The following is a 21,640-nucleotide window of genomic DNA, read 5'->3' as shown; positions in this document are numbered from 1 at the left end:
TAAACAGGTCTCAACAATAAAGAGAGACTCAGGGTTGCACAATCCTTCTGAAACGCAAATGTTTAATATGACTGTTTTACTGCGATGTTGAAACAATGCAGCAATATTCTGGAGTCACGTCCTCCATTCGAACACAAGGGCTATGTTACTGTTCGTGAGTTTGTTACTGTGACAGAGAGGGAGACCGGTCTCAAACTCAAGAGGAAACACAAGGCCATATCACTTCCTGCGCAGGAGATATACTGGTGGTCCTCATAGCCAGGTGGAAAGTTCACCACAGCCCCCCAGCCCCCCCTGGTTACAGACAGAGGAATGCAGTGAAGCGCTCACAGGTGCAAGGGAGAGGGCTGCTCTCTTTCCCACACCAAGTACACCAGACCAGTGCAGTGAACAAAGACTCCACGTCAATCATTAACCTGCTCTGAGAACACATTTACTGACGGCAGCAGTGCGTAGCCTCTGCTCTGTCTTCTAGGAACAATTCCCCAGACGTAAACACAAACACACACGAACGAGCACACACACACACATGCACACACACACACGCATGCACAGAGTGCACGTGCATACACATGCACATGGTAGAAAGAAAAAGAGTGAATGAACAAGAGAAAGAGTGAGAAAACAAGAGAGAAAGCAACCGGAGGAGGACTAGAGGAAGAAAGTGAGAAAAAAGCTAAGAGGAGGGGGGGGGCGAGAGAGAGAGAGAGAGAGAGAGAGAGAGAGTGCCAATCAGTTCAGTGATCTGGGAGACATCCCCTGATGTGTCTTACTTATCTCTGGAGCACTGGGTTCTTGGCAGAGTGCAGCATTCCACCTAATTTACAGATCCTCACACATGCCCCTCGTTACTGTCCGCTGAAGGGGTACACCTCTGGAATCAGCCCTGAGCTACGGTAACTCATCACTCTTCTACTGTTCCACAGCTCTGAGGCCACTGCCTGCCCCGATTCACATTAGAAGCACAGAAGCCTTACACATTATTACTTTTTTCAAATGAAATAGCATTCATAGTTTTCCTCGCCACAGTCTTAAAAACCAACATGCGCATGGTAATTTCATTTTAAGATACCAACAAAAAGGTTACTGTGAAAAGAAAATGCCCTATATACACCTTTGATTAGTCTTTGGGTTCACATAAAAGGTATAAGCGTGTGCCAGGCCGTTGGATTTCCCACACTCAACCCACGGCTAAAGCCAGGTCAGAATTTCTACATTACACATACAGAAAACGACTATCACAGGAGGATGTGTGATGAATTCCAAATATCAATTAAACAAATGTGTGTGTATATATAAATTACACACACAGTACCACTCAAAAGTTTGGACACACGTGATTAAGATAACAGGAAACATGCATTCAAAGACCTTTTGACTTACAGACTTCTGCTTAAATGCTTGAAATTTGTTTCTTAGAGAAAAGTTGATGCCTATGCATTAATTTCTTTTCCAAAAAGAAATTAAATTTTTTTTGCCTGCTTTGAAGAATCTAAACTATAAGATAGTTTTGATTTGTTTAACACTTTTTTGGTCACTGCATAATTCCTTTTCTGTTATTTCATATTTTTGATGCCTTTACTATTATTCTAAAATGGGGAAAATAGCAAAAATAGTATAGTAATAATAAAAATAAAGAATAAACGTCCACTGTGCATATATAAACAGCTGACAAAAATATTACCTAAAGTTCCCACTGTCAACCTATTCTGTTGGAAGCATGCATGCCTTTTTTAGCCACAAGAATATGAGAGGCGATAAGCGATCTGTTGTCAGTGTTGTGTGAGGTACATAGCTGAACATTTGAGTTCATCCAGCAACACAGTCGGAAGGAGATAGAGATGTCTGTGACATCCAGGGCCTGGGCAAAACAGCCAGCACAAACTGAAAACATGCATGGGCCCTCAATAAAAAGCAGTGTCTAAAAACAGCCAGGATTCAAACAGTGCTCCTCCGGAGCAAGAGTTCAATGTGTTTCTATTTATTTTATTTCCATCTTGGAAATAATCCTTGACGAGAGCAAACCAAGTATTCCACCAGGATTCATAATGGAATAATTCCAAAACGAAACAGCTTTTAGCAGATTTCTTTTCCAGCAAGACTCCAATTCATCCAGGTGAGCTAAACCTGCAAAACCCATGGCTTACAGCCACACACGGCATCCAAATCTGAGAACAGCATCATAAGAAGACTAGGAATAACAATATGAATCATTACAACAATAATAATATAAAGAAGAAGAAAAAGAAGCAGAAATACTACTACTGCCACTACTATAAATAATAATAGCATCCAAATATGCAAATCCCACTGGTCTCTCTCCTACCACATTCTACCCCTTTTTCCCATCCAGAAAGGCAGAAATGAGCTCTGACCACAGTGTCTGAGGAGTGCGCTGGCCCCATAGGGGGCTTTAATTACAGTGTGGGGCCCGTCAGCCACTGGTGTCAGCAAGGCCAGACGGACTGTGACCCCAGCACCAGACCCCCGGGCCACTCTCCACAGGGTCCGAGGAGGATGTGTCTGCGAGGGCGGTGTGTCGGCGGGGCGATGAATGGGCCGCGGGGCGTCCCGCTGAGAGAACGGCACTCAAGCCAGCAGACAGAAATCCCCGCGGCCCGGTTACGGCTCCCTCTACAGCCTGAGAGAGACAGACATGGGAACGTGTCAATGGGACACTTCAACACCGGGATTTTTCCCAGCAGGATTCCGTGGTCAGCCACTGTATCCAAGCGAATGCAGCTGATGCAAGGAAGGGGCGGGCGCATGCGGCGAAGTTCAGCAGCAACAGAGGCACGGTATTAGCTGTGTGAAGTGTAAGCTGATTTAGAACCATTTGGTTCCGCAGTTTGCTTGCTGCGGTTGCTCTTGGTTTTGTTACTGCTCTCGGTATTTTACTGATCTCCACGGAGACGACAGACAGCTGGGGTCACGTCTCGGTGGAGGGCACCTTGAGGAAAACTCCCTCTGACCCCCTCTAATAGATTCAGAGATGTGCCCGGAGGTTCCTAAAACAAATATCTCCCAGAGTATGAAGTCACGGACATAACTTCAATATAACTTAATACACACGGCAGGAAAAAGTGTGCAAAATCAGGAATCTGCGCCGTCAGGTCAAAGCCCCATTCTGACATTAAGTTTCAATAACAATGAGCGTCACGTCACCGCTTTCATTCAATGGATTTTTCCCGAGTCTTTCAGACCACTTCTCCCTAGAGTTGCTTTTTGGCAAGCAGTGAAGTGATTTTTAATCAAATGTCATGCCCCTCGACTACTTAGTGCCAGTTGTGTCTGCTTTGGGCCAATCTAAATAGTGCTGTGCTGTTTTCAAACACTGTATTAATGAAAACATCACACGCAACTTATGCAACAACAAGAGAACTACAAAAAATTCAATTTGTTTTTTTTTTCAGTTTAATATGTCTAAACAGTACCATTTAACCATATTTAGTTCACACTGTTCAATTGTAATAATTCTCTGTATGTATGGCAATAATTACAGTGGGTTCTCTTCAACTACTGTGTCTACTTACACAAATAAAAGCAATAATAACATATGTATACTGTTACATATTCCATTGTGGTCTTTGAAAGTCAGCCATTTGACTTTGGTTCTTGCGACCATAGAGAGAGGATCCAGTTTCCTGTTGTGCAACTGCCACTTTGTGATGTTACAATCCAGATCTTTTTTAGATAAAGCTAAGAGGTCAGTAAGTGTTCAGAGGCAAGGGTACTGAGAGACGACCCCCTCACAACCAACCATGAACCTCAGACTGTTTGGGCTTCGACCGCACTCACATAATGTCCTCCGGTTGAAATAAAGAACCGCAACATAACCAGAACAGTGCAAAAACAGCTATCAGTTGCCACTGTGTCTCCAATGGAATGGGTCTCAGCCTAGACATGAAGCAACAGACATTATTAACTCTTTGTTATACATATGTATATGCACATAGATATACATTATGTATACACAGATACTATTATCAAAGAAGCTCCAAGCAGCCCCAGAGTGTAGAACAACTTGGAAGATATTCCATGGAGATGAACCCCGGCCAGAGAAGATGACTAATGACAAGTCACATAAAACAACTTGTATGGCGATAAGGCAATAAATACCACATTGTAAGGGTTCTGGTGACCTACTCCTCTCCACCAACCACACAACCAAAAATACAGCCAACAGTTGTCACTGTAAATGACAGTCAGGCTAATTTTACATTTTGTGACGAAAACATTTCTCCCTATCAGCACTCTGCAGGCAGCAACCAGCATGAGAGTCCCAACAAGTGGGTCTTCTCTGATTCACAGTGCAGAGACACATGAATGTATACACAGTACATAAGAACCCTGCATCTCTTTGATAGTCACCTTGAAAGACACTATCACATGTGAAGCGCTTCTGTGACGTAGGACAGGACTTGTAAGGAGGGGTAACATCGATTCCTTTCACCAACACAGTCACACAAGATAAGAAGCTGTCTCAAAAACTCAACAGAATAAACACAAGCATTTTTTCAAAAGTCTTGCAATAAAACGAAGAATGAGTCTTTTTTTTCCACATACCAGCCCAATGACAAAAAAGTCATGCTTTTTTTTTCTGTACAAGTGCCTGCATTGGGAGCTGGATTCTTAAGGCGAAAAATGTATAAACACGCAAGGGCCAAACTAAACAGGGAAAGGCTAAGCCCAGTCATTTCCAGGTCAGAAGATGGTAGAGATCAGGAAAGGCATCGAGGATTCTTCCTATTGGGGGCATACTGCACGTTCAGGCTTCCTAGCAACAACACGGCTGACAAAAACACACCCCAAAACAAGTGGCCGGCCTTAAAAGGAGCTTTAATCTAGTTTAAGGAGGAGGCCCAACTCCGTGCACTCTGTAGGCTAAGGCGAAAAGATGGAGGCTTTTTCTCATCGAGAATATTGGCATGTTTGTTCCTTAACAATGCACGGCCATCTAGGCGGAGGCTCTCTCTGTGCCGACACTCGCAGACATAACAAAACAAACTGTGTGAATCAGGGACGACTTTTCTTTACAGTACTTTTTTTTTTTTTGCAAAATAACACCTTACCCCGCCTCCAAAAAAAAAAAAAAACATCCATGATAGCCTACAGCTTCCTACACTCTCACTGCCCTAACTGAGAAGACTGTCTCTCAGTAGGCTTAATTTTGGGTAATCTCCATGAGGTACAAAATGTTTTACAAAAAGAAGCGCGAAATTAAACGTGGTTACTATTAAATTGCTGATTGCCACTGCCATGGTTGAAGTTTGTCTGTCCCGGGTTCACTGAGAAACAGCATCGTTCACTCTTGTGAGGATGTTGTTTGCCATGCTAACTTACTGCCCAAACAGAAACAGGTGTCCCGGAGAAATCCCTTAAGCTGTAAAAGAGGAAATTATATTGTTACGCATTTTGCAAGGTGCCAGGTTGGGAGTTTAATGGTTTCCTATTGGACCTGAGATCTGTGGGATATTAACCACCTATAGCAACAGGCCCGGAGACAGCCTTCCACGGCCTGTCTCTGCTTTCACACAGGTCTGCCAACTCTAATTGAAGCAATTCCAAGATTTTTTTGCATGACGTAAAGTCATTTGTGTGTGCGTGCGCGTGCATGCATGCAAGAGAAAAATACCGCAAAAAAACTCCCTAAAATAAAAGCAAACACGATAATCTATTACTACTTGAGAAGTGTTTACTTTCAGATGCTGACGTTTGCCCATCTTTTTGACTATTCACTGGCTAGGTATCAGGAGTGTAATACCAGTTTGCTGATTTTTCTTTTTTTTTTAAATCTCCCTACTTAACCAAAGGTGGAATTAAATATTAATAAAAATAGACATGTTTCTTGAAAATGGGACTTTGCTTGCTCTAGTTTGCTACCTAAAAATAGCCAGGTTAGCATTCATATTTCAATAATGATTGAGAATTATTATTATAACTGTTAAAAACATTAATACTAATAATCAAACATAATGAGTAACAGTACATGCATAATGCAGCCTTTTTATTATGGAACTGGTATTATTGCTCTATAAAATCCTATTTTGTATGCCATGAGAAAAAATTCAGAGGAAGGAGATTTCCCTATGACTATAACTACAAGACGTTTCATTACTGTAATTACACAGGATACTGCTTTAAATATAATTACCCTACAATATATAAAACAGCATTTATAACATTCTGATCATTAATTACAGCATGCACTGCATATAAAATATTACGGAAATATAATGTAGGGATTCTGTGTTCTTGTTAAAGACAGATGCCAAAATGTGCAAAACTACACTTATACAAATCATCTCATACACCAACACTGCACGTAAAAGAGGGATAATTTTTGTACATTCAAATCACCTCTCCTTTTGACATCCATGTAAAAAAATCATGTTCAAAACTATATAAAAACTCAATTTAAAAAGAAAAATTAAATAAATAACGAACTGCTTAAAAGCATTCAGTAATTTTAACTGAGCCAAATGGACTGAAACTGACATATAACAATACAAAAGAGAAATCAAAGAATTAAGTGGTTGCAATGTATTACAACCATCACAGTTTATTACGGTTATTAAAAAGCCACAATGACAGGAGCAGACTCTTGTGTAAATCAGATGGGAGAAATGTTCTGCCTCCAAAGAGACCAAACTGTGGAGTGTTTGGGCCAAACTAACGACATAGCTACTCTGGTATACAGAGCCTTGGCGAAAGAGCTTTGGCAAGCACTTCATCAATCAGTCTCATTTCAAGTCAGACCATGACAGTACAGTGTTTTCACTGAGGAAAATACCTCTTCGCACTTCCCCAGAGTCTGTACCAGGACGATCAAACTTCTCAAAATGGTTATAATTACTCTGTTTGATCCATATCCCTGCAGTTATCTGGATAATTAAGAACAGGAGAGATATGAAAGGAGGAGTTCTAATAAATAAAATGTAATCTACGGCAGAAAAATATGCCTTCTTGGCAGCGGCTGCCGCTACACTTATTTTTTATGTCGTCCTAATTACAACCATCATATCTTCTGATGCTGCTGTAATGTGTCTTTCCCTGCCAAAACTGATGGTTTATCCCCTTTTAATGTCCTCAGTAAAGATGATATTCATTAACCATTTAAGCGCCTCAAGCTACTTTTGTGTCCAGTTACACCTCAAGAAATGAGAAAGCAATTTGGAACATGCAGGGGAAGATTAGATGTACAACAAAACAAAGATTACGTCTTTCAATAAATATCTAATACTAAACTGTTCTCTTTCACTGATTCTTTTAAACTAAACAACTCACTCCATTAGCTGTCTGCTTTCAAGCAAAATGTGAGTACACAAACAGGATATTGTGCCACAGCGGTTAAACTGAATGCTCTCAGGAATCCACTGGCACTCCAGTTGTGGGTAATAGTCCATAAAAGAAATAGCCATGAATGAATCGATTACAAATACTTTATGTACAACTCAACTACTGTAAAATGCCTTTTCCTGGAAGTGTGGATGGGGCTTGAGGGCAGTTAGCACAGTAGAGGCTGGGGGAAAGGAGCTCTGCTGGTGGGACTGGCTGTGTGGAGTGTCCTTCATTGCGTAAGTTTCTCTGTTGTAGGGCACAGAAAGAAGGGCAGCAGTACTGGTAAGGAGCGGGACCATTACATGACATTAATGGTTATTAATATTAACAGGCTGCCAGATCAATTCTGCTGTTGTACCCTTGTGGGATATAAGCATTTACAGCATAAATGTGTGGCATGGGATATTAGCATTTACAGCGTAAATGTGCATAGTGTGGGATGTAAATATGTACAGTACAGCGTATGTGTATGGTGTGCAATATAAGTGTGTTTGGTGTCGGATATAAGCTTGTAAAGTTTAGTATTTAAATACAAATGGAACAGAGTGTAAGTGTGTAGAGTGTAGGAATGAGTGTGTACGGTGTAGGGTATAACTGTGAACAGCACAGTATACAGTGTAAATGTGTAGAGCACAGGTTGATAGTGTGAGTGTGGGTTAACGATGTGGGCCGCACCGGAGAGCACGCAGGTTTCAGGCAGGCAGGCGGTCTTACCGGCGCAGTGCACGTTGATCAGGCTGACGGTGGCGGGGATAATGGAGGGGTCGAGGGAGCGCAGGCCCCGCAGCGCCAGCCTCACCATGGCCGCCTTCAGGCAGTGGGGCAGCAGGGAGAGCAGCAGGATGGGCAGGTAGGCCACGCAGCGCAGCCTGCACAGCACCGGCGTCATCACCTTGCCCTGCGGAGACTCGGCCATGCGCTCGATGGTGGGGAACAGCAGCAGGGACTTCACCACCTGCAACGGGACAGCGCCGTTTCAGGTTCCCCAAACTCCCCGTCACCAAAACAGCAAAACAGCAAAAAACATATGACAGACTGGTTTAGTTATTTAGTTTAGTTATCAAGTTATTTGTCCTGTACAAAACAGGGATAGAACACATAGGCGCCACCGACAAAGAGCTTTAGGGTCCGCGCACAGGACGATCCAAATGCCTCTTCTTCTTTGAGTCAGAATGTCCTTAAAAGCATGCTCTGTGCAATAGGGGGCTTGCTGTGAATCTGCCCCACATTCATTTCTGCAGCCCAGCCTTCTGGCCTACCTTTCTCTGCTGACTAGCTGCAGGGGAGATATATCAGCCGAGGGAGGGGGCAGACACTTCTGTCTCTCATGGTAATGAAACATGCCCCTGCAGTCAGATGTACGGGAGTGTACAGTGTGTTACTCATTTTAAAGCTATAATCCCTCTGTTTAAACTAAAAGGAGCGCGCCAACATGGCTGGTTCAGTCACTCTGACGGCAGAGAAATGTACCCGGGATCCCAGCAGGTAGAAGGTGAGTCAAGCAGCCCCACTGCAAGAGGAGCAGGTGCGATTCTCCTCACCACCCGGCTTCCCCATGTGCATTGCTGGCACCACCAGGGGGCGCTGTGACGGAAGTGGGGCACACTGCAGTGATTGGCCTTTTTTTTACGCAGAGAGCTCAGACTGCTTCCATGCCGTAAGCAGGAGACCCCAGCAGCAACATACCCCACTGTGAACTGCAGAAAATCTCAGGGGGACAGCAGTATAAGTCCCGACACACATCGTATCACTTCAATGCCAGGGACGAGCAAGCATTCACCCCAAAACTGCATTTATACACATGAATGACACATGAAAGTGCTCGTTAGAGAAACACATTTGTTCCACAAAATGACACAATAAACAACATACTGAAAGCTTAAGGGAAAAAAAGCCTTGCATCACAGAGTGTGAGGTTATTGCAACTGACACTGAGGAAAAGTGATGGAATAGGCTGGTCATCCTGCTTCTCAGTGTCTGTCCACGGACAAATTTGGATTCTACTACAGCTGCACGCACTGGGACCATGCTTCACCCTCAGATCCCCACACATCTGAAAGGTGAACTCCCATTCTCTCCCCTTTTATTGCCATGTGAGTGTGCCATTTAGGTGACATACAGCTGGAACTGGCTACAAGAACACGATGTTAACATCACGCCGCTTTGTTGCTGTTCTGACTGCCCTACCCCAGCTAACTCCAGTCCAACAATCCCTCAGTGCAGTGCGGTCTGGAGGTGTAAATCAGCCCCTGGTCCCTCATGCGCTTTACAGTACCGCCTCCCCTAAGGCAGACTGGTGCTAAGGACATGACCAGGGACGCAGCAGTCAGACCACACAGACAGAGGCTGTACTACTAAACATAAAGGGCTCTGCAGAGCCAGTGACTGAGACACATGGAGCAGGGACAAAAAGTGCCTGAAGGAGACAAAAACAGTGAAGGGGTTCCACTCAGTGACTGAAAAACACCATGTGCAGAGCCGAATCTGTGAGTGACAGACGGCACAGAACAGAACCGATTCGCTGATAAGAGACACGCGGTAGACAACCCGTTCAGTTGCCTCACACGTGTGCTGCTGGAAGGCGAAACCTGCCCTGCCTTGCTCTTAATTCTCACAGTTTAAGAGAGAAAATGATCTCTCTATTTAATTACAGCGCCCTTTGCTTTTCAGAGCAGCACTCTACCTACCCACAACTTATTAGCTAACATCTCTGCACCGTTCCCCCTGCTTACGGCTCAAGCGCTGGCCGCCCTGCCGCCCGCCGCAGCCAACACCAACCCCTGGCCCGAGTGATCCCGGTCCAAGCAGGCAACGGAGGAGCCGCATGGGAAGGGACACTGCCCTCAGAATAACGACGGACATGGGACAGCCAGCGACCCGCCAGGTAGGTTTTCGTGGAGTTCACTCGTAACAGCTGGGGCCGACCCATTCGTGTTTGCCTCATTTTTCCACATCCTTCTCTGGCAGCGGCGGCAGCGGCAGCTCTTGCCTGGCTCTCTACGGACAGCCCTTTACCGAACGGGCCTCTGAACAACATCAGCTTTTTCACACTTTCCACCTGACACCTTCTCTGTCTGAACTGGCCGGAGTGCAAGCGGACGGGGTCAGTGCTGATCCACTCCTTTCTCCAGAACACCGAAGCCAACCCATGCCATTAAGCTTATGTGAGGGAATAAAGAAAGAAAGAAAAAAACATGAGGCCAGTGAGGAGGAAAAAAATGCCCAAAAGTCCATGTAAGGTGTTTGTTGTTGGTGCAATTCCCACTCAGGTGCTAAAACAGCACACTTTAAACATGCAGGTGCTTTTGGTTGAACGGAATGGAGACATTTGACATGTAATGATCAACATGTGCGCTGGAGGAAAAGCCATGTGAAAGCAAATGGTCACTATGACGACCCACCCGTACGAACAACAATGAAACAACATTCCAAGCCACAGCCTGAAAAAAATTTTGTAACATTAATTAGGCACAGTATTTGCACCAAACACTGCTTCCAATGAGCACTGCTGCAACTGTGACAATAACGTAATAACTCATCACAATGTAATAACTTTTGACTAATAATATAATAAAACAACCTAACATATAATGGCAAAACACCTGCCAAATAATGACTCAAAAATATTCTATTGGAAAACACAACAGGCTAATTTTTAGTAATAACATAATGACTTATTACATTATCAGTGAATGATACCCGATAACTTGTTACATTATCAAGTGGTTATTTGGCAATACATTGTCTTTATCATGTAATCATATCATATCAGTGATCACTTTCTACTGATAATCTCATGGGTCTGTTATTAGATTATCTGTTGAACAATCACTTCCTGATAAATAATTTAATCTTTTTGTTTAATTTAATAATAGTTTGGATAATAGTTGGAAGGAAAACAGCCTTTTAAAAAACTTTTAAATTTAAATCTTGATACATAACTTCACATTAAATTCTTCATTGAAGACACAATATGATGTGCAGAGTGTCTGAATGTCTGAGGCTTCTATTTTTAGCTGAACATCGCACTCACAAAATCAACCATTACAATACTTTGAGAAAACAATGTATCAGGAAAAAGTCACAAACATAAAAAGCCCATCAGGGATTGGGGAGGGGGGGCTCCTTCACATTACTACTTGCAGGTTTTACGTAGCGGGGTGAACTGGCGGCATCAGGTCACCCTGCCAGGCTGCGCGGAGGGAGAGCTGAGGCCACCGCGCTTCGCCGTGCTGTAGAGGACCTCACTGTCGGTGGCCGCAGACTCTCTGACAGTAAATAACGCAGACGGACGGCCTAAGCCCGACGACAAACCAGCAGATCATCAATCAGCGCTCTCGTCCGTCCCGAATGTTCTGCTGAGAGAGACACCACAGGCCCTGCCACCGTGGTGGATTTAAGACTCTGCGGGAGAAAGGAGCGTCTCTGTGCTTCCAATGACAGGACCGGGAGAGGAGGGGGGAGAGAGAGAGAGAGAGAGAGGGAGAGGGAGAGCGGTGTACACGTTTCGGCAACAGGATGCACCTGCCCTGCGTTTGGCCGGCGGTAATAAACTCAACGAGACTCTGCAGGCGAGAAGCGCCGTGGTCCGCTCTGCCTGGGTCCTGTCTCGCACTGCAGCCCAAATATTTGTCAACGAAGTAAAGCCGTTCCGCGCCTGCCGTTTCTCAACATAACGTATGTCCCACCGACTCTCTTAAGGGTGTAGAGAGAGCAGAGTGAAAACCAATGCAGGACTGATATTGAACTGACCTTGCTCCGAAGCCCATGTGAGCTTCAAAGTACAGTACAACAATGCTGATCCAATCTCTCGTCACACTAGAAACCTTTTCAGGGAGTGAAGACAGGAGCAGTACAGTATTCCTCTAGTTAGCAATTTTTTTTTTCTCCTCAACACATTTTGCCCTTAAGGACAGGTGAGGGAAGAAAGGCTATTATCAGGCAGGAGAAAAGCGACTGCATTTTTCTAAGATAACATCATAATGTCCTTAATGGTGATCTATAGCAGGAATCTGACAGATCCTTCACATTCATCAGGGTTTCTCCTTTTTTCAGGGCGACGTGTTTGGACCCAAGGGCCATGTGGCTGAGGTCACAGAGAAGGGGTTCTATTAGCACAGCTGTGCTGGAGACAAGGGTGAGTCCAAGGTGCTGCCAATGACAAAGCAGATACACTTTTCCTAGTGTTACGCCCGTGTCTGATTGGGTACCTTGGGGCGTCGGCCCCAGCCCCTTGTGCACCACAGCCCAGAGAATTCCTCCCAGCTCATCTATCAGTCCTGGATGAAACATCTCTGTAAAGGGACGTACAGTCCATTACACCCCTCTTTAAAGGGGATGGGCTCATAAATTAGAGGGAATGCCTGCACGCTTTTTCATTACAGATTCAGTCAAAGCTCTGGCTAATTGAGTTTACTTGTGAACTTTTGAGCAAGTGGAAAACTGCACATAGGTATGAGCACATGCGAGTGTGCATGCTTGTGTTTACTTGTTGGGTTTGAGTTTCATTTGAGTGTGTTCATGGATGGCACATCCCTACTTTTTGTTCTTAATACAGTGTGTGTATGTGTGTTCTTATGTAGAGATGTTCATAAGGAACAAGCAGTTGCTGTGGGCACAAACATCTGAGTGTGTGTGTGTGTGTGTGTGTGTATGTGTCAGTGTACGTGAGCATGCCTTTGTGCATGTGTGTATACATGTTTGTGTGTTTTCGCATGCGTGTGAGAAAGTGTGTGCGTGTGTGTGTGTGTGTGTTCGCATGTGTGTGTAACAGTATGTGGAGGAATGCTGGCCTTGGTGATGGTGGACACGGACGCAGGTGATCTTTGATGTGTAAAGCAGCAGCTTTGATGAGAAGCAGCTCCTCTTCCAGTGGGCTGAGGAATGCAGGCAAGAATGCAGAGGAAGCGCTCGGTCTACAAGGGAAACACCTCAGACGCACAGTTCACGGTGACCAGAGATGTGCGCCGCATTCAGACACAAGTTCACATTTCTATCCATCCTCTTTTTTTTATCAAGGAACAAATTGGCCGGTTGGCTTGGCTGGAGTCAAGAGAGCGCTCGGACCTGCAGCCTGTTATTTAGCGTCTCGCTGCCGCTGAGTGGGAAGTGAGTGAGCCGAGTATAGATGTCACAATAAAAGACCCGGGATATAAATACAACAGGAAAGGAATTTTAATGTCGTGCAGATGCATCGGGCTGCAGCAAAGTAGCAGAGAATGGTTGTATAGATAGTCCTCTACTCTGACCGGGGCAGTAGAGTATTCTGAACTCTACACTAACTGGGGCAGTAGAGTATCCAGACCCTCTAAACTGATTCTGAGAACAGAAGGGGGCAGGGTTACAGGCACGGAGCTCTTACCAGACATAGTCCTGCCGAGACAGGGATTGCAAAAGCACTGGATGGCAAAGCAACATGGGAATTCGGGGGGAGGGGGGTGGGGGCAGACAACATAGAGAAGTGGCTAATGGCCCTAGCCATTCCACAAGTGTCTGTGCTTCATAGCCTTACCCTTTAACCCACCCATAACACACTTGTTTGCATTCTATCCCTCATTAATCTATTAAACCATTTCATTTTGTGCTTCCATAACCACACCAATCGCCCTAATCACGGGTGAGGCAGCCTACAGGTCACAAAAGCACCTCCCAGCCACGGGCGGTAAACCTTGGATACAGAATACACATCAACGTCAAACGACAGAGTTTACCAGAGTTTTCCTTTAAGAAGGCCTGGAGGTTTCCTTTACGCCAGCCCCACTAAAAACCCCTCTGAGATACCAACAGCCCATTTTCTTTCGTGAAACGTGTTAAGTTTTCCAGCTGTTCCGCCTGCTATGTGACATTTCCCATTGTCAGAAGACCGCGTTATATTAGGCCTAATAGCTCTCCCCAATTGGGAATAATTTGTCAATCACCAGCCTTGACCTCCAGGTTTTCCATAATTTCCCATTGTGGTAATTGAGGGGTGACAAAAGGAGAAAGTAGCTGCGCGGTCTGGCGGGTCCACCGGGGAGGCCGCCCTGCTCACCGCCCGCGCTCTTTTAACAAGGTCCGGTGGGCTACCCCCGCGTCACCGTTGTCACCGCCAACGCGGATTAGTCACAGGTACTCTTTTTTTTTCCTGATCATAAAACCGCAAATTAACTGACTGCTAACATCAGCCGCGCCGTGGGCCTGGCCGTAAACTGGGAGCGCCAGGACCGCAGTGGTCGCTCTGAAGCCCTCCTCAGGCCCCTCTTTCACTCCATAAAAGCAGCGGTTGGGTGGGACGGCTCACACCGCACTCTCAGTCACGCCGCGGCCATGGAATTTCTTAGCAGAAGGGAAAGAAAAACGGCTTGAACCTAAGGAAAATTTCTAATCTTTCTTGTGGGCCTCTTTTTTTTTTTCAAAAACCCATTCTCTTGCCATTGACATGTCAGTCAAATCTGCCACCAAATTAAAACAGATGGAGACTGATGGAGACACCTGGGATCACAAGCACACAGGTCTGTTTACCATCAAAGTCCCTTGTTTTTAAACGCAATCTTTGGAAAAAAAATTAAGCATATACTTGAATTCAACTGATGAAATGTAACATTGGGTCAATTTGGCACCACAATAAAAGGCAGATATGAAATTTCAACTGGCACTCAAATGTGTGAGGAAAGTTTTTGTTATCATCCATGAGAGGGTTGCTAAATAGGCCAAAGAAGGTTCTCGCTGCTTTTAAAATTTTGAAAGTGCAATGAAAGCATGTTCTTCTTATTTACAGTGATCTCGCTTTCACAGTTAAAACCCTCTCCTCTCATAACATGACATTTTATGACACAGAACTGCAATAAGAGTGTGCTTGTGGCTCCCAAGTCACCATTATGAAGCATTATACCCCATTGTCTATTCCAGACGTCTGCAATCCTACTTTATCTCCCAATGATGGATGCCAATACAAGATGAGGTGGAAGGAAAGGCATACTTTGGCATTCACAAAGGTCTCAATCAACAGTGTAAGGCCTGGTGTTCTGAGCTCCTCCAAATGTCATTACAGGTTTGAACCTGAGGTCAGTCACTCTCACCTGAGAGCTCCTACCTAGCCTTACCCATAGCTCCACACAGCTGGGCTGGAACACAGGACCTGCAAAACGTTCCCTTCTCATTCTGCAGGGGGCTGGGGCTATCCTCACCTAACCAAAGCCACACTACTGCCTCTCTATAGGGCAGCCCAAGGTTTACAGCAACATGTTTGTTTCACCTGAGTTTTTACAGCAGAGCGGCACCAGCTTCCCACTCACAATTAAAACGCCTATGGCGGCTAGGCAAAGGCAGCCTGTACTCTGTTCAAAAAAATTGCCTTAATTTGGAGATTTAATTATTGCGGTAATAAAATATCAAAATAACAACCTGGCTAATCCAGGATCAAAATGTCTTGTTCATACACTTTAAGTATAAGAGGTAAGTAGCTTTTAATAAGCTTGGAATATACTACCATTTTAATGACAATTAAAAATACCATTAGGTAAAATGTTTATATTCTCAATGTTAACACAGACGGCCCATTAGATGCTATTTTTGACACACATTTGCTTTGTGTAAGCCAGGAGAAACCTTTGGCACTCACTTCAAACATTCTCACAAAAGTAAATGAAAACATGAGCAGTACGCTTGTGCTTTCAGCCACCATTCATTTTTCTACTTGCAACTAATGCATTTCATGGGGTTAACTAATGATCGTGGTAACTACAGCATGCTTATTTCCACGCTTACACTGACTAGTCAGTGTCTTGTCAGTCTTCTGTAAGTCAGTTCAATTGGTTTTGTTTGTACAGTAGGTTTTAAGCCACAAAGTCACATCTTAGCTTGATGAAAGCTGAGGAAGCCAGCACCAGAATATCATACAATTCTAACGATTTTAGCAGTTTCAAATATCACCAATAAGACAGAAATGCAATGAAACATAAGAAGGTTTAATGAGGAAAACAGGCCATTCAGCCCATCTAAGGTCCACATTTTGCCTATAAATCACAAAACAATGAGACAGTAAGATCTTAGGCATGCGAATTTAGCTTTCCGACTTTTGTGGAGCCAAGTGTAATGTTTGCAGGAGTTAACCACACTGGGCTCATCTTGTGGCCTAAGAAATATCACTGAATGAAGGTTCACTAAAGGTTCACAAGAAAGCGTATACACGCAGTAACACTGTAATATATAGGACTGAAAAACCACAAACGTGTAGCCTATATCTCGGGCCTTGCTTCTGCAGGACTTGGTCATTTCCTTCATATTTTTACTGCCAGCAGTCGCAATACATTTGCATGTGGCACATGTTCACGTAGCCTGGTTCTAAGTAAATAGAAAACATCCTGGTTCATGAGCTGGACTGTTTCAAACGATAGCATCTTTGCATGCTGCAGAAAAACAGAGTCTGTCCAGAAACATTACTTTGAGCAACAAGAGATGCCGAGCAGACAGGGGTGTTTGCGACAGAGCACCAGAAACATGCACTTCGGTGCAAACCTGGAGACTGTTTAATATTACATTGACGTTTCTTAAAACGCACACGCTGTTCCCATGCTTGCGTTAGAAACACATGAATAACCATTAACATAAGACAAGGTTTAATTAATATGGCTGGCACTAGTGGCCGTTAATAACCAGTGAGGTCGTAAACTCTTGTTCCGTACCAGTTTATGGGCTGTAAAAGGTTAAAAGTCTGTTTAAAAAGCAACTTGACTCTTCAGTGAGGGTCTGGACCTTACCTCATTAATTACCTTGAAAATGCAGCAGTTTTTTTTTTTCTTTTTTTTTGCGCACAAAATGTAGCACGTAGGATGGGGAGCAAATGTGAAAGGGGCAGCGAGATCACCTCCTGTTTGGGCCCGGCACAAAGAGGATGTTGGACGTTGTGGAGTATCGGCTTCCTCGCAACTGGAGCCGACGCACCAGGAATTGGGATTCGTGCCCATTTTCTGGAACCGATTGCTGGAAATTTATTATTTTCTAAACCCTGATTAAAGTCATCCCAAGAGGTACAGTTTTTTTGTTGGGGGGGACACTAGCTTCCTTCGAACCGTAACGAGTTCCAGAAAGAGCCGGAACCTCAAACAGATCCAAAACACTTCCGAGCCCTTATGGCAGTACCACCTGAGCACCCCCCAAAACAGGTCCCTATGAACTATGTCCCACACACAAGCACAATCACAAATCTTTATAAATCTGAAGAGCACAGCGTATCGAAGTCAAACCTAACAGTGTTACGGACTAGAAGGTCTTTTTTTTTTACTGCTTTTTATTTCTTTCACATGCTTTTAAATAACAGAACAGATTTAATTGTAACAGAATAGCTGAAATTCTCATGCTGTTGTGGGGAACTCGGTGACCCTGAAAATAGCAGGTTCCCTTTCCTCACACACAGTCCCTGCTCTTCTGCTCCCAGTTCGCCCTGACTGGTTTACTCTTCCGTAATCCCGCAGATAAACAGCACTTACTTCACACTTCACAACCATTAGCCATGTTTATTTGGATCAGAACCCCCCCCCCCCCCTCCCCCATTCACAAACTGCTTCCTTTCCATCTGCCTAAATCTTCTGAGAGAGAAAATAAACGAGCCGCTCGGGAGGAATTGCGGGCGTTTCGTCTGGGAGACGTGCTAAAGCTGCTAAGTCACGGGCCTTGCTTCCCTCAGCTAAAGGCGCACAGGGAGAGTGCATGCTAAACTGTTGTTCCGGCTCATGTATCGAGCCAAAGTCGTATCCCAAACATTTTTATTATTATTGCTATCTTATTTATTATTTTCATGAACTTTCACTGTAAATCACACTGTGGCTTGAGACAAAGGAGTGCTTTAGATTTCATCTGCAGTGACAAAGGTGTTTCCCCTCTGCAACAAAATAATCCATCTGCTTATTCAAACAGTACAAAATAAAGCTCCTGGTATCATGCCCAGTGCTGTTCTCTGCTGAATGAGCATGGATGTGTTCAGCGACAACACCAACACAACCTTATGTTAAAGATTCCTTTCAAATTTGATGCCACTGTCATGATTCCATTTACATTAAGAAGATCTTACATGAAAAATGTGTTCAGATGTATTGTCAATATTATCTATGACTTATTTTTGTTTCACAAATAACTGTATGAAATATGGAAGGCGCTGTGTTCTGTTGGTGTTGTTTTCTTCTGCATGACCAGCAAAGTGTTCTGCTTCCTGCCCTTTCACCTCTCAGTGAGGTGAGTGTAAAAAGCCACTGAAGTATTTTAAGTGATTCCTAAGTGTCCCAGTCTAAGCTCCTGTAATCACCATACCACCAGCGAAGCCTATCGGCCCAGAACAGCACAACACACACACACGCGCGCGCATGCACACACGCACGTACACATGTTCAAATACAGCACACACACAAAAATATTATACACAAACACTCATTCCTGCACACACACAAAAGCACATGCAAGCAAACACACAAACACACACACATACAGGCACACACCTACACTCATGCATGGAAGCAAATGCAGATAAATACACACACATGCACCCAGACACAAAAACACACACACACAGCCTCTCATTCTCTTGCATGGCCTGTGAGCTGCATCCATTGTTTTCACAGATCCCCTCTGCCCCCATGAGGCTTTGGGGGGGGGGGGGGGGGGGGGGGGGCTGCATTCCTGCAGCATACTTCCACTGACCCTCGGGCTATCAGTGCTCCCAGGCCACAGTCCGGCCATATCCCAACACCCCCTGCTCCTGCGTCGGCCGTCGGTTCTCACGCCTGAGCCCCAGGAGAGTGCCGCACAGACCCCCGACCCCCTCAGGCCACTGGGCTCCCAGCTGGATGGGTCATGGGTTTAGACCCCAGAGGAACGCTGCTGCCGCACCCTCCAGCTAGTCTGCTGCTGCTTTCAGCCCGCCCTGGATGATATCTCCAGAGAAGGCCCGCAAACAACTATGAATAACAGATTTAACGCATCATCATAGTTGACACACTTCCCGTACCATCAATGTGGGAGGGTGACTTCCCTTCCCCCCCGCTGCACTAAATTATGCCTGCTTAATGATAGCCTTAAACATGTACTGTAATGAGCTTGATAACAGTTACAACCAGTGACCATCCTGACCCGAGCCTCTCAAGAGGCGGGGGGGTTTTTAAAAAAATTAGGGTTAGGGTTAGGGTTAGGGTTAGGGTTAGGGGCAGATTTCTTTGCTGGATTCTTTGCTGTCTTTGCTGTCCCCAAGAGATACCACCCCTGTGTAGACACCTAAGCACCTAACCAGGAAGCAATGACATAAGCTTATAGGGTTCTCAAGCTTTCATTCAGCAATTGATGTGGCAGTTAGCTTGCTATAACACAAAAGTAAATCTGCAGTTAGCTGTATCCTGTATTAATTCTTTTTAGCAAAGTGCAAAGTTATGAGTTTTATATATACAATTTAGGAAATGTGCTTAAATTTAGCTACAGCGCAAGGCTCACTATGGGGACAGCAGAGACACTGCCACAGTGAGGGGTTGCAATGTGTGACAGCAGAGACTTGGCACTCTTCAGCTCCCAGCAGTGGCTGTTTAGGAAACCACCATCTCCAGCGATGATATTAAAAAACACTGGGCACTGAAAGAAGTTCACTTTACAACAACGAGCCAGCCATGTCAAATTAGACAGCCACCATGCGAGACACACTGACCGCAGCTGGTTTTTCTAGAATATATATTTTCATAAATGCACACACACACACAAACATACACACACACACATACACACACACATGGTTTATTGAATATATACAGATTATCTGATTACTATCTGACTTAGGTTCATTTTTCCTTTTTCTTTCTCTTTCATGAGCTAGCCTGTCATTTTACATCAGTTAAATTCAATTCAGAACTACCCGCCCTTGGGGCTGAGAATGATTTAAAGTACAGCGTTCCTATGTCTCCAAAATCACCAGAGACTCCTTACGTACTCATGTAGGAAATGCAAAACCATCTGTTGCTTTAAAAAAATCGATGCTAGATTGTGTTTATCTGTAATTGGCAGGTACAAAAAAACAAAGTGGAGGTGAATATGGAACATACGTATTTTCTGAGCCTCCGTTTTCGGCTGTGTCCCTAGGGCGACTGTAGGGCAGACTGCTCTGTTTCAGTAAGGGAAACCTGATGGGTTAACTCAAATCCTGCAAACAGGCCTCTGGCCCTGGTCAGCCTGTTGTAGTGTTTTTCCTTAATGCTCACATGCAGACACAAGCAAATACACCCACCGTGTAGCCCACACGTACACACGCACCACTTCACCCACACACACAAACATGCACACACGCCTCCACACTGTTCACACAGACGTGCAAACAGCCACACGGGTCCAAATTTTCCCACCCACCGCACATCACCCGCACGCTCGGCCTCGGCGCAAACGCACGCGCACGCACGCCTCATTAACCCATAACGGATGCAAATGTGGGGTCGGACCACTGAGCTGGACTGCATGCCTGTGAGAAATGGACCGGGCCGACCCAGACGCTGTCTCCAGCCCCTCCAGAATGTCATTTTAGTGCTGGGCAGGGCGCCAGGCCCTGTAAGTGTGCTAACCCACCCCAGGCAGCTCCCTGTTACACGCTGAACTCTGCTCCTTTCCGTCCGTAAGTACGCTAAACCCCCGCCACCGATCCCCTACCTTTGTGCCCAAACCCATGAGGGGATCCATTACTCCAACATAAATATCTGGGCTGAGAGGAACAGGAGGTTCTGATTATCACACATCATATGTTACAGAACATAATCGTTTGTGTTTGCTTCTTGGCAGCCGGCAATCTTTGGCGGGAAAAGGGAAATCTTTTCTGTTTTTTTTTTCCTTTAAGTATGGTAGACCTGCCTGGATAAGCAGGCCATGCCAAAGCTCACACCAGGATAGTGGGTCACAGAACCAGAGGAAGAGAAGGAGACAGTGAGAGTTGGCCGGTTTACTGTGGATGCTTGCAGGGCCAGGTGTGTGTAATGCAGGGTCCACAGCCTAACTAGGACTCTCAGGCTATAAAAAAAAACGTGTTTCATTGTACAGGTAATGGGACGGGATGCAGAACAAGGAGGGACAGCAGGAAAGGGGGGTTTCCTGTGATTTTGCCTTTTGGAAAGGTTGAGGGGTGAGATTGGCCCTGGAGGGCAGGGGGGAATTAATGAGATTTTATTCTTATGATTATTTAAAAAAAGAGAGAGAAACAAAGTGATGATCTAATGCTTTACAAGAAGGCCACATCCTCCTTGAAATGAGAGCTGAAAAATAAAAATGATGAAGAGCTACTCTGAGTAAGAGGGAAGCTATCCTCTCC

At 44.8% G+C, this 21,640-nt stretch overlaps 1 protein-coding gene across 1 annotated transcript in view; it reads right to left on the bottom strand.

The window, feature by feature from the left end:
- The window catches only part of ldah (lipid droplet associated hydrolase), an 83,251-nt gene that overhangs the window by 13,211 nt on the left and 48,400 nt on the right, over positions 1-21,640 (bottom strand). Inside the window, exon 5 of the mRNA XM_036543028.1 lies at positions 8,056-8,296. Coding sequence (XP_036398921.1) covers positions 8,056-8,296 — 241 coding nt within the window. The remainder of the gene's footprint in view (positions 1-8,055; positions 8,297-21,640) is intronic.

Source organism: Megalops cyprinoides, chromosome 12 (genome assembly GCF_013368585.1).
Source record: "Megalops cyprinoides isolate fMegCyp1 chromosome 12, fMegCyp1.pri, whole genome shotgun sequence".
Taxonomy (NCBI): Eukaryota; Metazoa; Chordata; class Actinopteri; order Elopiformes; family Megalopidae; genus Megalops; species Megalops cyprinoides.
This window is presented reverse-complemented; position numbering and strand designations above follow the sequence as displayed.